The 15,240-nt window shown below is 35.8% G+C and overlaps 1 protein-coding gene across 2 annotated transcripts in view; it reads left to right on the top strand.

Annotated features, from left to right (window-relative positions):
* The window catches only part of HECW2 (HECT, C2 and WW domain containing E3 ubiquitin protein ligase 2), a 318,168-nt gene that overhangs the window by 260,591 nt on the left and 42,337 nt on the right, over positions 1–15,240 (top strand). For both annotated transcript variants that reach the window (XM_039844303.1, XM_039844304.1), the window contains 2 exons: positions 2,606–2,689; positions 7,331–7,440. In XM_039844303.1, the coding sequence (XP_039700237.1) occupies positions 2,606–2,689; positions 7,331–7,440 (194 nt within the window). The remainder of the gene's footprint in view (positions 1–2,605; positions 2,690–7,330; positions 7,441–15,240) is intronic.

Below are 15,240 nucleotides of genomic sequence, written 5' to 3'. Positions count from 1 at the left end.
GACACCAGTTTGAGAAATACTAGTCTGTAGATTATTAGGCAAATAGATATTTGTTAACCAAGAAGTAGTTCCTGTTTTTTTGTTTTTTTTTTGTTTGTTTGTTTTTTTCTCTTTCTCTTTCTCAGTAAAGGTTGGTGACATTTCTGGGGATATTTGCTAACTTCTCTCTTGTGCTCAGCCTTGATCTGTTCTCTTGACCAATGCCTTCTGTGTTTCTACATGAAAAGACTTTAGGAAAGGACTTTATAGAATAGGGGTGGTATAAGGCCTATACAGAGTTCAGGTAAGTGAATGGAACAATTTAAATATTTTCATGTAATATTAGAATTGTCTACTAACTTTCTCTCTTCCACTGTGCCATGACCTTTTGAGAAAGAAGTCATCTGTTGGATTACCATCTGTTGGATTGTCAGTATGTGATACTATGTATAGCACATAGTAGACACTCAGAAAGTGTCTACTTTGCTGAAAGAATAAATGAATGTTAATATAAGAAAGTACTTAGTGGTATTATGTACCTCATATGACGTGCTCCAGTGTCTTGTTCCTGGAAGCATATGACTCATGGCTTGCCATTGTGATGAGTTAGCTGGCCTGGTAGAAAGCTATTCTCAGCCTACCTCTGGTATGTTCTTGCCTAAAAAATCAGATCGTTTGCCTTCACTGTTTACGAGTTAATATCTGGAAAGTGATGAAAAGTTGCCCAGTTGGTATATTTCCTCTGGTGTCTTTCCCTTTCCTCATCCTGTCATCTTTTTGACTCAGGAAGCTATGATCCTTTTCTTATTCACAGGAAACATACAAGCCACAGTCCAGAGCATGATGTCTTTGTCATCACTCCACCTGCTCTGAGTAGCTCCAATTTAAAGAAGTGAAGGAGAGTGCTCAGCCTGTTTGTTTTCTGGTTTTGCTGTTTGCCTGATTCATTGTGATGAGAGACTAAGGAGATAAACTGTGTATTTGTTGGAGACAGCTTTTGATTCTTCAAGATCAAAGCATATTGTTACTGACTCTTATAAGAGTACTTTTTTGGTTAAGTTATTGCTCTTTTTTTTTTCTCTAGGATAACTTTTCTTTAGGTTAGCTTTTTAAAAGCTTTTATATCTCTTATCGAAAAATCAATCGCCAGATAGTGAGCCTTGGTTTTCGTCATATGCTTCAGACATGTGATTGTAAAGCTTCAGGGCAAATGTTCTGCTTGGTTCAAGCCTTCAAACTGAAATAACTTTAAGCAAAGAGGCTGGCCTTTCTTTTCTGAACAATTCCTTAACGTATGTGTCTGCCATTTGTTTTATATACATATATATGAAGAACAGAAAAAAACTTAGGCAATATCAAAGATTAGTTGCTTCATACGCTAACGTATTGTATAAAATGGATCTAGCTAGAAAAAGCTGAGGACTGAACTCTGTTTTTGTTTTGTTTTCTTTTCTTTTCCTAGCAAGCTTTGTGACTAAGGACAAATCAATTGATTTTTCTGTGCATTAGGGAATTTTTCATCTCAACAATTAAATCTTGCTTTCTACCTCATTGCCTTCAAGCAGAGAATTTAGAATTTGGAAATCTAAAATGCAGTGGAACTTTAAGAAAATATCATATAAAAATGCTTTATAGATAAGAACTGAATCTAAATAAATAAATACATCAGAGATTGCTATTTTATAGTATATAGGAATCCTAATATTTGTCATTAGCACTAAAAATTGCTTACTTGTGTTGGCCCCTATGTTCCTATCAAGTGTACTGCTTTCAGTACCATAGTTTATGTTCTTATTTTTTCTCATTGAATACAAATTAATATGGTATGCTTTGAAATAACATTATGTAAATGAGGGGGAAGCAACTAGGAAAATTTTTATTAAAATTTTATTCATGTAAAGAATCGAAAATAATGACATGACTTATCAAACAAAAAAAAACATGTTAACACGTGTATCACATATATCTATAATAAAATAATGATAGAAATATCTCATATTGTTGTGTCTGATATGTGTTTACATAAGTATATATTCATATACATAGGTATGCACACAATCACACAATCTATTTCACCAGCTGTAGTAACTGAAAGTGTTTCGCAGTTTCAGTTATTTGAAACAGCTGTATGCTTTTATATTGAGTATATAATGCATAGATACTGTCTGCTTCCAAGTAGGAATGTGCTCATCACACATAATTTAGAAGTATACCCTCAGGAAAAGAGATGAATACCCTTACACTCTCACTTTTTGGAATAACGGAATCAGTCTTAATGGTCTAAACTATTGCTTAGATTCAAGCCCACAACAAGCTTTAATTCAAAGCAGAGACTGAGATTTATTGGTTGAATGATACTACTACCTACAGTAGGACTGGGGCTGCAAAATAATGAAAGCAATAAAAGAATCTTTTCCCAGCATTAGGATTGGGCAATGTTGATGCACCTGAGGTTCTCCTTGAAGGCAAGGACTATGTGTATTACTAGGGTATCACACAGTAGCTGCCGCATAATAGGTACCGCAAAAATGTTGTGACCGTTATTTTTTTAAATGGTGCCTAAAGTACTGAGTTATGTCCCAAAAGTCTACCACATATGCTGTGAGCTGTTTCTTTGCTTAAATAGGGAGAAGATCCAATTTATACGAACTGAAGGGACCCCAGGATTGGTGCGCCTTTCAAGTGATGCAGACCTTGTTATGTTGCTGAGGTATGTAACACTAGTTCTTGAAGTAGAAGGTCTCCAGTCATCAGAAATAATGGAACATTTTAGAAAATAATATGACAGTATTGGTAGCCTAAAAAGGTCTCCTTTATTCTTGAAGACTTGTGGAACTACCAGATACTGCTTTAGTGATCATTCATTTCAGATTGTAGTTCTTATCCCTGAGATAAGAAGGTAAAGAAGGTGGGGTTAGAGAAAGGAAATGTTTGTAGAGTTTCTTGAATGGAATGTTCCATAATAGAACAGAAGGGTATATACAGCTTACTCCTCCAGAGTAAAAGAGGTCATGTTTATATTTTCTTTCAAATTTGTTTGCTCAAAATATGCTTTGTCCCCTTTTGCTGATTCAATACTATTTATTTACTTTATGGTTTTGAGAGTTTAGGTTTGAGAAATCAGATCGAGTTGAAATTTGGTCACTGGTATTCAGGGCCAGCTTGATAGTCCTTCATAAAACTGACCTATTGTCTTTTCTTTCCTGATGGTTAGATCAGCTTTGGTTTTAAATTTTAGAGTAGTTTAGAAGAGAAACATAGCAAGTTTTCAAAAGCCTTTTTTCATTTTTAACATTATCCTTCAAATGTAGGAGGCCAGAGTGAAATAATGCTTTGCTCTGTCCAATGACTGGGACACCCACCACTGTAACCTCCACAGAATTAAAAGGAAAGTCACGTTGAGCCATTATCAGGCAGTGTTTTATTTATACCAAAGTGCTAATAATCTCATTCATGTTATTCATAATGATCTTGACCCTAACTATTTCTAACTACTTACATATTTGTAAAACTAAAGCCAAAAAGTTACTTACCTTTACTGGATAGTTGGAATATAATTCAAAGGGATATAATCACTTTCCAGAAAGATTTCACTTGATTCTGAACAAGACCTATTGGGGAGAGAGGTTACTTTTCACTTTAGAGGGTGACCCTTGACTATGATGCACTGAACTAGTTCTGAAAACAGGATATAGTATGCTAGATGGTCAGGAAGACTATTGGTCAGTTAATATGGAGTATGATGTTTCTACCATAGTTTGGTTGGTAATATAATAATAGTCAGTTTTGTTATAAAATTCTGACTCTATAGCTTCATTCCAGAAATCAAGGAGTTTTCATTTAAACTAAAGAATTCTGCTTTGGTATTAGTAAAAACAATAATGATTATAAAATAGAAATCATGATTACCATTCACCTGTCCTTAGTTAAATAATCTTTAGATGGTATAGTTCTAAATATTTTAAGTTACAATATAGCTTAGAATATTTGTACTTTGGTAAACACCACAGTTTGCATGAGTTTCTATGTGTTCTGTGGTAGAATTTTAAAATATTTGAAAACTGATATATGTATATGTACATAAAGAGCAAGGCTACATTTTCTCCCATTCAGGGAAATAAGCATGTTCTCTGAAGTTTATAGGCCTTGAAAGAAGCATGAGAAATTCACTTTTATATAATAGTTCTATAATTATTATAAATGATGTTATTCAATTCTAAACTTATTAGGGTGATTAAATGTATTTATTATTTTAATAATTGTACACAGTGATACAGCGTATTAAATGTGTATGCTTAATAAATAATTTTTAATGATTATTGAAACCTTTTGGGATAGCCTCAGTTCTTTTTTATTTTATTTTGAAGTTTGAGTCATTTGAATCAGTGACTATAAACTCAAGCAATGAATTTGTTGCATACATAGAGAAAGACTTTGTGTCTGTTTTTAAACTTGTCTATTTCTTAAAAAGAAAGTCACTCCTGGTACAAATGGATGTGGTTATCAGCAAGCTGCAATGTAGAGATGATGTGGCTATAGGAAAAGATTCAATTCAAAATAAACCCATGTAAGGATATTTTCCAATATAGTATGATAAAACTCAAGAGTTTTGAAATGACCTTTTTGTATTTGTTATTGATTATTCTATTTTATATGTTCTTTCACTAATTCAACTCATGTAAAAATGTGCCTCCCTCAGAGCATATATAGGAAATGATTGTTAAATTTTGCTACATTTGAATTTTAAAATTCATATAATGAAAGACACCACATATAAAGACATAAAAAAAGGTAACAAAGTGGAAGAATATATTCACAACACATAAAACAAAGATGTCATGAATACATAAAGAATGCCTTAAAATCAATTTAGAAGAAGAAAACCCAAAAGAAAAATAGGTCAAGGATATAAAAAGGCATTTCATAGAAATTGAAGCAAGAATAACCAATAAGCTTATGGAAAGATGTTAGCAATCATAAAATGCAATTTCAAGTAATGAGATACTATTTTACACTATTAGATTTGAAAAAAGTCAGAAAACCAGATAATACCAAGTGAGAAATAGGAGGTCTCATATTGTCTGGACTTGGTGGGATTGACAACTTGATAGTATCTTGTATAGTTGAAAAGACATCTGAATTATGACTGATTAATTCTGCTTTGAGATATATACCATACTTATACTAAAAAAACTTTAACATGTATGTAAGTTGATATATACAAGGTATTCCTTGTACCATTATTTATAAAAGCACAAAACTGGGGAAAAAGTAAATATTTGTCCGAAGAGATAGGGATAAATAAATTGATTTGTTCAAAGAATATCCTACTGCATAGCAGATAAAAGTAAGAAACTAGATCCTTATGTATCAACATAGACAGATACCAGAAATATATTGTTGAACGAAAAAAGTTCAAGAATGCTGTATACATATAGCTATTATAATTTTTAGCAGTGCATAAGGCAAAACTATGTATTCATCTATGCATATATGTTGCAAAGTAAAAAACTATGGAAGGAAGGATACCTATTGAAGTAATGGTAGAGGAGAAAAAAAAGGACTTCATATACACATTTGCATACATGCAGATATGTATACGTACATCTATATACAGATATATACAGATCTATATATGTGTGTGTTTGAAGTAAAAAATAATGTTAACATTTATTAATACTATATATAATAAATATATAGTATTAATACTATAAACATGATATGAATCATGTGTTTTTATATCATTCTCTATCTCTTATGTATTAAATTTTTCAGGTAAAAAATTTCTCTTTGATATGAAAGATTTGTGAGTATTGGTTATCTTTAAAGGAAGCAATAAATATCATGGAGCAAAGGGACACAGATGTAGATGTCTAAGGACAGGATGCTAATTCCTAGTCTTCAATTAAATATAGGTTTCTAGATCTTTGAGGTAGCAACCGTTACATGAGACTTTTCCTAGTAATTACATTTAAATTCACATTATTCCAATGGCTACTAATTTATTGAAAAAGAAATGACTGTTTCAGGGCTTAATTTAGTATTACAGATATGATTGCTTACTGCTTCTGTTTCCAAATCTATTGACTTTTTAGTTCAAAAGTGGAAAGATGGCTTTAAAAAATATGTCTAAAAATGCTTTGCTGCAATGGTCTAGTAGACGTGTGCTTGTGAGTGAAGAAGAAGAGAAGGACTTTTCATGTTGTTATTAGTTTGTTATAACCCAGGGTTTCTCAGCCTCAGAAGTAATGCTATTTGGGGCTGGATATGCCTTTGTTGCAGGGAGATATTCTGTGCATTGTAAGATGTTTATCAGCATCTTGGTCTCTACCTAGCAGATGCTAAAAGCACCCTCTCATCCAGTTATGACAATCAAAAATGTTCTCAGACATTGCTAAATGTCCTTGGATAGTGTGGTGGAAGGGTAAAATTGCCTCAGTTGAGAACCAGCGCTATGGCCCTTAGGAGTCATATCCTCAAATCTCTGCAAAATTAAATTGTTGCCACTTTTTCTGAATATTTTCTGAAAACCAGTAACAGGTTCCTAGATTTGGGAAGTTTAAAGTGAACCTACTTCCACCTCTTAATTAATAAACTCTTATTGTTTTAATTCTGTTTGGTTAAGTGTTTGTATATTTGAGCTGATTGTAATCAATACTACTTCTCTTTATCATAATATTTCTGATATTATGGGATTCCAAGATATCAGATATCTGCTTACTATCTTTTAGAAAGAATATTAGAAACAGAAATTTCAATATAGTGGAGAAAGAAGACTCAGGATTGAATAATCTAACATCAAAATGCTCACATTCGAAAACCATTATAAAACCACAGTAAATGAGGGAGCTAATTATTTAGCAGTTGTAATTATTGAGGAAGAGTTTTATTTTGTTTTCAACTCTCCAATTAAATCCTAAGCTCTTTGAAGGCTGAGACCCTGCTATATGTTTCTTGGAATGAAGATATAGGACATACTTTGTATATGTATTATGGGTTCTTAACAAACGTCTGTTGTGTTTGAATCTTATTCCCAAATTTAAAAACCGAGGTACGATTTCAAACAAACATGTAAACTCAAACTCATGTATTAAAGAGGCAAAACAGAAATTATGTTCTCTAGAGTTGGTAGGAGAATAGACAAGTAACCACAGGTTTGACAAAAGCTGCAACAGCCAGCCAAGAAATATGTGCAGGAAAAAGGGGACAAGTGCTCCCTTTGGGTGTGGACTGGACTTCGGATGAAATGGATCAAAATGGGAAATCAGCCATCTTTCTCATTGGGGTAACAGGGCTTTTTTTCCCCACCTCCATGGCTAATGTATGCATTTCATTTCTTGTTTTTCCCCAGTTTATTTGAAGAAGAGATAATGTCTTATGTGCCTCCACATGCCTTACTCCACCCCAGCTACTGTCAGTCTCCACGTGGCTCCCCAGTGTCCTCTCCCCAGAACTCGCCAGGTGAGTCCACCAGCAGCTCACCCTGAATTCTCTCAGGAGTGAACCCTACAGTCAGATGTTCTGTTCCACGAAGGACAATAAAGGAACACTTTGAGTATATCTTTAGCGTTAGCACAGGTACATATTGTGTGGCACTTTCTGTCTTTTAAAACTGGCTTGTTTCCATGGGAATTCATTTTGACAGGAAGATAATGACATTCCAGAATAGGAGGATAAAGGTTAGCAGTATGATACACTCAGATACAAATTTTACTTTTCATTATGTTATGTAGTGCCTAATGTACCTTGGAAAATATTAGCGCACAAAATACTATGTTCGCTTTTTTGATTTAAAAAGTTCTAGTTAGGAGACTGATTTAATGAATAATAAAAGAAATCTCTACTTTTAAGAAATAATATAGAATTCAAATTAGTTTAATGGGCTTGGATAGTTTCTTCCTGCAGTGGTCACTAACTCTGTTAGGTAGGAAGACAAGAGACATATGGGCAGACAGAATATGTTGGTAGATGGAACAAACTAAAATGTTTAAGTTCAATTTTTTTTTTGAAAGATGTTGTGAATGTAGGAGTAGATGAATGAATGAATGAATGGTGAAAATGGAGCATGACAAATGAATTTTTTTGAAGGAAAGTAGTCATGATGTTGACAGACATCGGCTATATTTATTTTTATTATAGACAATGTATTGTTCACACTAAATTTAACAGCTATCAGATTTTAAAACTATTTTAATAGACATCTAAACTCCATATGTATCACTAAAAGCTGCTCTACATTCTTTGATATATAACATGTGTTTTTCACATATTGTTATGATAATGAAGCTACAGCCTAATTGAATACCACAAACAGGAAAAGGTCTATTAACTTGTTCATTTAACACAGATTTATTGAGCATCCTCCTATAGTCCAAGCACTGACCTAAACCCTGATGCTATAAAGATGAATAATACAGTCTCTGCCTTTGAAGGATTCATGGTGGGGCAGTGAGTCAACAAATGACTCTGTAAAGCTCTGTGGTTAGTCCTATAATCAAAAGATGTATGGGAACACAGGTGTGGGAACAATTCTTCCTTTAAGACTGGGGGTGGGGTGTTTGGGGAAAGATGAAGATTAACTAGTATGAAGGGGAGCCTTGAAGAGTGGTGAACAGGAGTTTACCAGGTACACCAAAGGAAGAAGGACATTCTAGGTAAATGAGTAGCATAAGCTAAGCCACAGAAGCATTAAAGTAGTTTAGGGCAAATTAATAGATACAAGTGAAGGCAAGTTCTCAAAGCTTAGGTTAGAAAGATAGGCTGGGGCCAGTTGATTATTAAAGCCTTGTTTTGTAGTTCATGGGAGTCACTGAAAATTTACAGAAGAACGTCATGTTTTACATAGATCAATTGAATGGGAATACAGAGGATAGATTGGAAGATGAGAGACGAGAGTCAGAGAAACTAATTGGGAGGCTGTTGCATTGATCCAGGTGACATGCTAAAGGGCTGGACTAGTGACGATGAAGAAAAGAGAATTCATTCATAGGATATGTAGGATGTAGAGACACCAGGACTTTGAGTCCATGTGTCTAGACAGATTTTGAGATCCTCACCACCTAGACTACATAGACAAATAGTAACACCACTCACCAAGAAAGGAAAAAGATTAGACAAAAGCAGAGAGGGGAAACGAGTTTGGCTTGGGACATGTTTTGTTGAGGAATCTTTGAAGATACCCAAACAAAACTGGAAAAGACAGTCCTGGAGCTCAGGAGAGTCGGTGGCTAGGAATACAGGTATGCTGGTAGCAGGCGAGGCATAGAGTGTAGACGAAAAGAACTAGGAAGGACAAGTCTGTGGAAAGAAGAGAAAATAGAGGATGGAAACATGAGTACCTCCAGTGTTTAAGGGATGGCCTGAGATAGAGGAGCAAGTGAAAGAAAGAAAGCCAGTGGGTTTTGGAAGAGAATTAGGAAAGTCTTTTCAGGAAAGCAAGGTTCCAAGAAAGAGTGATTAACAGGGCCAATTTTCAAAGAGTTTAAAAAGATGAAGCCTGAGAAGAGGCCATTAAATTTGAAAATCATGCAGTATATATGGCCTTTGCCAGAGCAGTTTCTATGAAGTAATAGGTCACAGACTGGAATGTGACCAGTTACAGAATGATACAGGATGTAAAGTAGAAGCCAGGAGTGTAGACTCTTCTTTTCACAAAGTATGAAAAGAATGAAAGAAGTATTCTTTTCATGAAGTATGAAAGGAAAGAAAAAACAAAACAGTACTTAGAGGGAGAAGAGTTAAGGAAGGCACTTTAGGATGGGGAAGTTGAGCGTATATGTGTGCAGAGGTCAAACAATGTGGGTGGAAAGAAAGCAGTTCTTCGAATGGGGCAAAGTAGCAGCAGTCAACACAGCACAGGCCCACAGGAAGGCAGGACACTAGAGGCAAAAGCAGTGGTCATCTTTGGAACAAAATAGGGACACCTATTTTGATGATACAGGATAAAAATAAATAAGCATATGACAGTTTAAAGGTGTAAGGGAAAATTGATATAATTCACAGCTGGCTTCCATCTTCATCAACTATGTATGACTTTGGGCAATTTACTTCCTTCTTGACCTAGAATTTCTTTTTCTGTAAAATGGGAATAATAGCAATCACTTCCCGTAGTCCTGTGGAGAACATCTTGATGGAGAACACCATGAAAAGCATCCAGTAAATGTTAATTTCTTTCTTTTTTTTTTTTCTTTTTGGAAATTGGATTCTGAGAAGTATAGTTTGTCAATATTTGAACCATCCATAACTAGAATATATAACTCCATTTCTTCCTGATTTACAGAACTGGCTGCTTAGATATTTAATTATTCTAACTGATCCTTATCTTAGCTGAAATCTATGATGAGGTTTAAATGTGTGGTCCCTTTACCGGATGCTTTATGATTAAGGAAATGAAGCTGTGTGGATTATTGCTCATTGCAATCAAGGCTCTCCTTTTCAGGCCTTTTCTGGTGCAATCCTCCCCGAGAAAGAGGTAGATCACCAGATTCTGTCCTTTCTGAGCCTCATAAAGGCATATGCTCTTGGAGACTGGCTGAACAGTCTCTGAGACTGCATGCACATCCTAAATGGTGACTAGATCGCTTCTTTTAATTTAGCATCACAAATGTACATGAATAACCCACGGTAGTAGTAAAACGCACTTTGAAAGCAGATTTAGAGTTGAATATTTTCCAAAGACATGTAGAACCCAAATATATTTAAATGGCTAGCAGTATTTGTGGTGGTTTCAATTTTCAGGAAGAATCATCTCCATATTTTTGGCTTCTCTGTTTTAGTGGGCTTTATTTGATCTTGAAATTGGGATGTATTGCCTGATCTCAGTGGGAGTAACTTTTAACTAATTCCACATGATACCAGGACAGGACTAGCTAGCCACATTGACCCAGCGGAGCAGTCTTATTTCTTTGAGTAAAATAGCTTCTCCTTGTACCAGAATCTCTAAAGTTTTTGTGAAAACACTTCAAACAGTTTTTTAAAATTTGTCTGATCCTCCTCGTGACTAGAATTTCATCCCTTTTTGTGGTGTGGGAATAATATTGTGAAAATTATGACAATAATAAATTTTAATGATCTTCTTTCAGAACGCCTAACAACCTGGTACAGTTACCACACTTTTCCTCATTCCAAGCACATTTACATGTCTTTTCAAATACAGAAGAGACAGGAGCTTTGGAAACTTTGACTCACTGCTATTTGCAGCTGTTAGAGTGCTCACCTAAAATTGGTCAAAATCTTGGAATCTGAAGGTTCGTTTTCCAGGACTGTTATAATGCCAATCCCAACCTTAGCTATGCCAGAAAGAAAAGATCTTTGCAAACACCATATGGTTTGTTATGCCAAATATGGGACCCAGAAGTTTAGCTAAGGACCTTTTCTAGATGCACATTTCTAGGAATTTAAATGCAATAGCACCGAATTGATCTAATATTGTTAAAGATGTGCTCACTTATGTGAATTTTCCACGCAACCAAAGCCATGAGTGTATTGAGGATATTTCATGGCTTGGGGGGATCATCATACAGAGCTCTTGTTACTTGACTGGAACTGGACTATCCAGAAGCTAGGATTAGCATTTGGTCCCACTCAACGGAAGTAAAACAGAACAGAAAGCACTGAAGAGCCATATAGGTCTTCACTGAAGCTTGTCTTCAGGGCATGGGACATGAGAGGGAGTTATTTCTGCCCATACATGGTGCAGCTCCTTAAGGATACTCCTTTCCTCGCCCACTCTTTTCAAAGTTTTAGCATCTTAGCTGCAGTGTATCTCATCACCTGTTCTTTTTCTTAAACATTCTTTCTGTCTCTCTGTCTCCCTCTGTCTCTCTCTATCTCTGTCTCTCTGTCTCTCTGTCTCTTTCTCTCTCTCTCTCCTTTCTTCTCCTCCTCCCTCTCTCTTTCCCACGGTTTCTGAAGTAGCTTTATACTTCTTTTTAGAAACAGCGTTCTATCCCTTCTCTTTGCTCAGCCCCACAAAGATGATGTAGGAACCAAATGGTACAAATGAAGGGTGCTCCCTGAGTGTCTGGGAATGGGGGAGTTGTGATTCCAGAGACCAAAGAAGAGCCTAATACTATCTCTGTCACAATAGAGAGGTGTTTTTGTTTTTGTGTTGTTGTTGTTGTTGTTGTTGTTAGTCTCCCTTGTCCCCCAGCCCTAATGCTGGCATGCCCTTTCAGCTTTTCCCTTTTAATAAATTATTTCAGTCTGAGAAATCAGACTATCAAATTGGGCTTTTTTTTTTATACAAATGGTATGTAAATGAAAGCATGAGCAAGCTCAAAACAATGACCTGAGGGCCTTTTACTGCTCTTAGGGAATAAAGCAAAAATGTGAAGACTTCAGACTTGTGTTTTGTGCCAGCTATTTTGTAGGTGTTTTTTTCCCTTTAATTTCCATTATTGAGCTATGTTCCAGAAGAGGGAGTATTCCAGAAATTATTGTAATGCTTGATAGTTTGTTCTCATTCAGTAACAGGGAATTGTTTAAAAAAGAAATACAGAAGATATATATATATAAATATCATAGAGATTTTTTTTTTTTTAGAAGGTGGACCAGGAAAGAAGTGAGCTCCTGAGCTGTCTCAGTACAGAGGCTTGGAGCCACGTTGGATTGGGCCAAGCTCCATCCCTGGCAGACACAGAGTGAGAGCTAGCCATTAAAACAGTCTGAGTTCTCGGTGGCACATCCAAAATCAAAAACAAGAAAAAAAAACAACAAAAATCCCCAGGCTTCTTAGAAGTTTGTTGCTAAGATTTTTCTGATACCATCCAAAGTATTTTGTCAGGTAGAATTTTTAAAATTTGTACATGATTATGCAATTTTGTAACAGTAAATAGAAATAGTGTAACACTATATAGAAGAAAAGGGGAAAAAAACCTAATATCTTACTGAAATTTTTCCCTGCAAATAATTAACATAATGCTGACAGTCCATAAAGTCAGCCTTTCATTTGATCATTTCCTATATGTAACGCTGACCTTTTCGTATCTAACTTCCTATTACCATAAAGATCATAAAATTACTCTGTCTGTGGGAGTGTTTTATCCTAGAACTTCACTTGGAATTATGGTTCCCATACAATTCTGTTAGCTCGATCTTCCAAGATCATTTTTGTTTTCCACAGTGGAAGTAACATCGTTATTGCCTAGACATTCTTGGCAGTTGCACCTGACTTGCATTAAGAATTTGACAAGGGCCAACAATATAATTTACTGTAATTTTTAAACCATGAAGTAATGTGTAAATGATTTTTCATAATCAAACTATTAGCAAAAGAATTTTTGCGTTTAACAATGTTTGTCTCCAGAATCTCCATAATTGAATCACTTTACCTAGAGCATAAATGGAGCTAATTTTTATTAAGTGTCTGTATTGATATTGATGGAATGCATTAGGGCCTTTCCTACATCCTTTTAAGCATCTCAGATTATACAGCAATAACAATAATGTGTGCTGTTTTGGTTTTTTAAGTAGTGAACTTTTAAAGAATCATTTTTCTTTTGAGTTCTGAAAGATTTTCATTCAGTCTTTTGTTCTTTTTCCTCTTTGTCAATGATTGTGCTCTTGATACCTGATTCATTACAGCTGCTTTCTGAGCTGTCTGGGTTTACTAGTCTGCAGTTTCTCAGACTGCAGGACTGACAGCTTTATTCTGCCACCCCTGAGTGGACTTGTGGCCCATTGCCCTGTCCCTCGGCCATCTAAGAAAGCAACCTCATGTTGGTGGAGATCATGTTCCTTTATGTTGCAAATGATGCCTTTCAAATACACAGGAAGCATTGCCCCATGTTGGTCCCTGGATGATGCCCATGTGTTTCATTGGTTACATGTAACCACCCTGTAGGGGATAATGGTTCTCAAACTTGACTGTTCTTTGGAGTCATCTGGAGAGCGGTATAAAACGCTTATGCCTGGATTCCACCCCCACGGATTTGATGTAATGTGTCTTGGGTGTGGCCTGAACACAGATTTTTAAAAGCTTCCTAAGTGCCTAGGAATCTCTTCTGTAACCCAGACATTTTAAGGTCAAGTTTATTTGTATCCTTTATGACATAGCTCTTAGCTCTTTGGATGAAGGATTGATAACTACACAAACAGACTTCTGGACATATTATTAATCAATAGCTAGTTTATTATGATCCATTCCTAAAACCCCAACACATTTCCCTATGTCTTTAGTATTCACCTCTGTGCAGATAATAACAGTAAGAGCTAACACTTATCTGGGCTTCTTATGCAAAGGCACTGCACAAGTGCCATATATACAGTGACTCATTTAATCCACAAGTGAGGCCCTGATCTCTCACCAGAACTCTGGTACCATATTTTCAAGTGTCTACAAAGTATATCCACCTAAATAGCTGTCATCTCCAGCTCCATATGTATAAAGTTTCATGTGCCCTGTCCACCAGCCTTATCTCCTACACTGCTTTTAGTATCAGACAGACCTTGCTCAAATCCCAAACCTACCATTCACTGACATATGACTTCAGTTTCCTGATTTACAAAGCGGTGATCATGGTGATAATAATAATGCCTACTTCACAGACTTGCGAGGATTCCCCAGGATCCTCAAAGTAAAATGCTTGGTCTCTAATGCAGAGCAGGCATTTAACAAATAACTATGGTTACTGTTTTAAAAACTTTGTATTACCACTGAGAGCTTCCTATCTATCTTCTTTACATATCTACTATAACCAACTCTTATTTCACATTGTAAATGTTTCTCTGACTCATCACTGCAGCCTAGTCCTCATCCCCTCAGGCTTCAATTGCTGCAACTACTCCTGGCTGGATCTCAGGCCTCTACCCTTTTCACACCCTTAATGTACTCAACACTCTCTGAAAATCATTTCTTAAATAAAACACTGCTTTTGTTTTATTTAAGGAACCTATAAAGGTTTCCCAGTGCCCACTGTATTATGCCCGATCTCCCTAGTTAGGTTTTTAAAAAATTTCTCTCGTAATTTGTCTCTGATCTTCTGGCTGATTTAATTTCTCACTTACTCCCCACCACTCTCCCTCTACTCTGGAGCATGCGTGCAAGGCGTATTTAGCTCTTGCTGCCCTGCCCCAGTATAGAATACAGATCCTCCTGTTTACAAGGCCTGATTTCAATAAAGCCTCTTCCCTAAGGCCTTTTCCATTTTGATCTCCACGTATCCTCATTTACTATCACTTGTCTATAACTCCGACCTCAAAAGCAACTACCAAGGGGGCGCAGGTAGTCAGTGTCATTGAGTGGCTGTGAAACAGTGGAGA

This window comes from Pteropus medius, unplaced genomic scaffold, assembly GCF_902729225.1.
Source record: "Pteropus medius unplaced genomic scaffold, Ma_sr-lr_union100, whole genome shotgun sequence".
Lineage (NCBI taxonomy): Eukaryota > Metazoa > Chordata > Mammalia > Chiroptera > Pteropodidae > Pteropus > Pteropus medius.
Note: the sequence above shows the minus strand (reverse complement) of the source record. Positions and strands in the feature narration are given on the sequence as shown.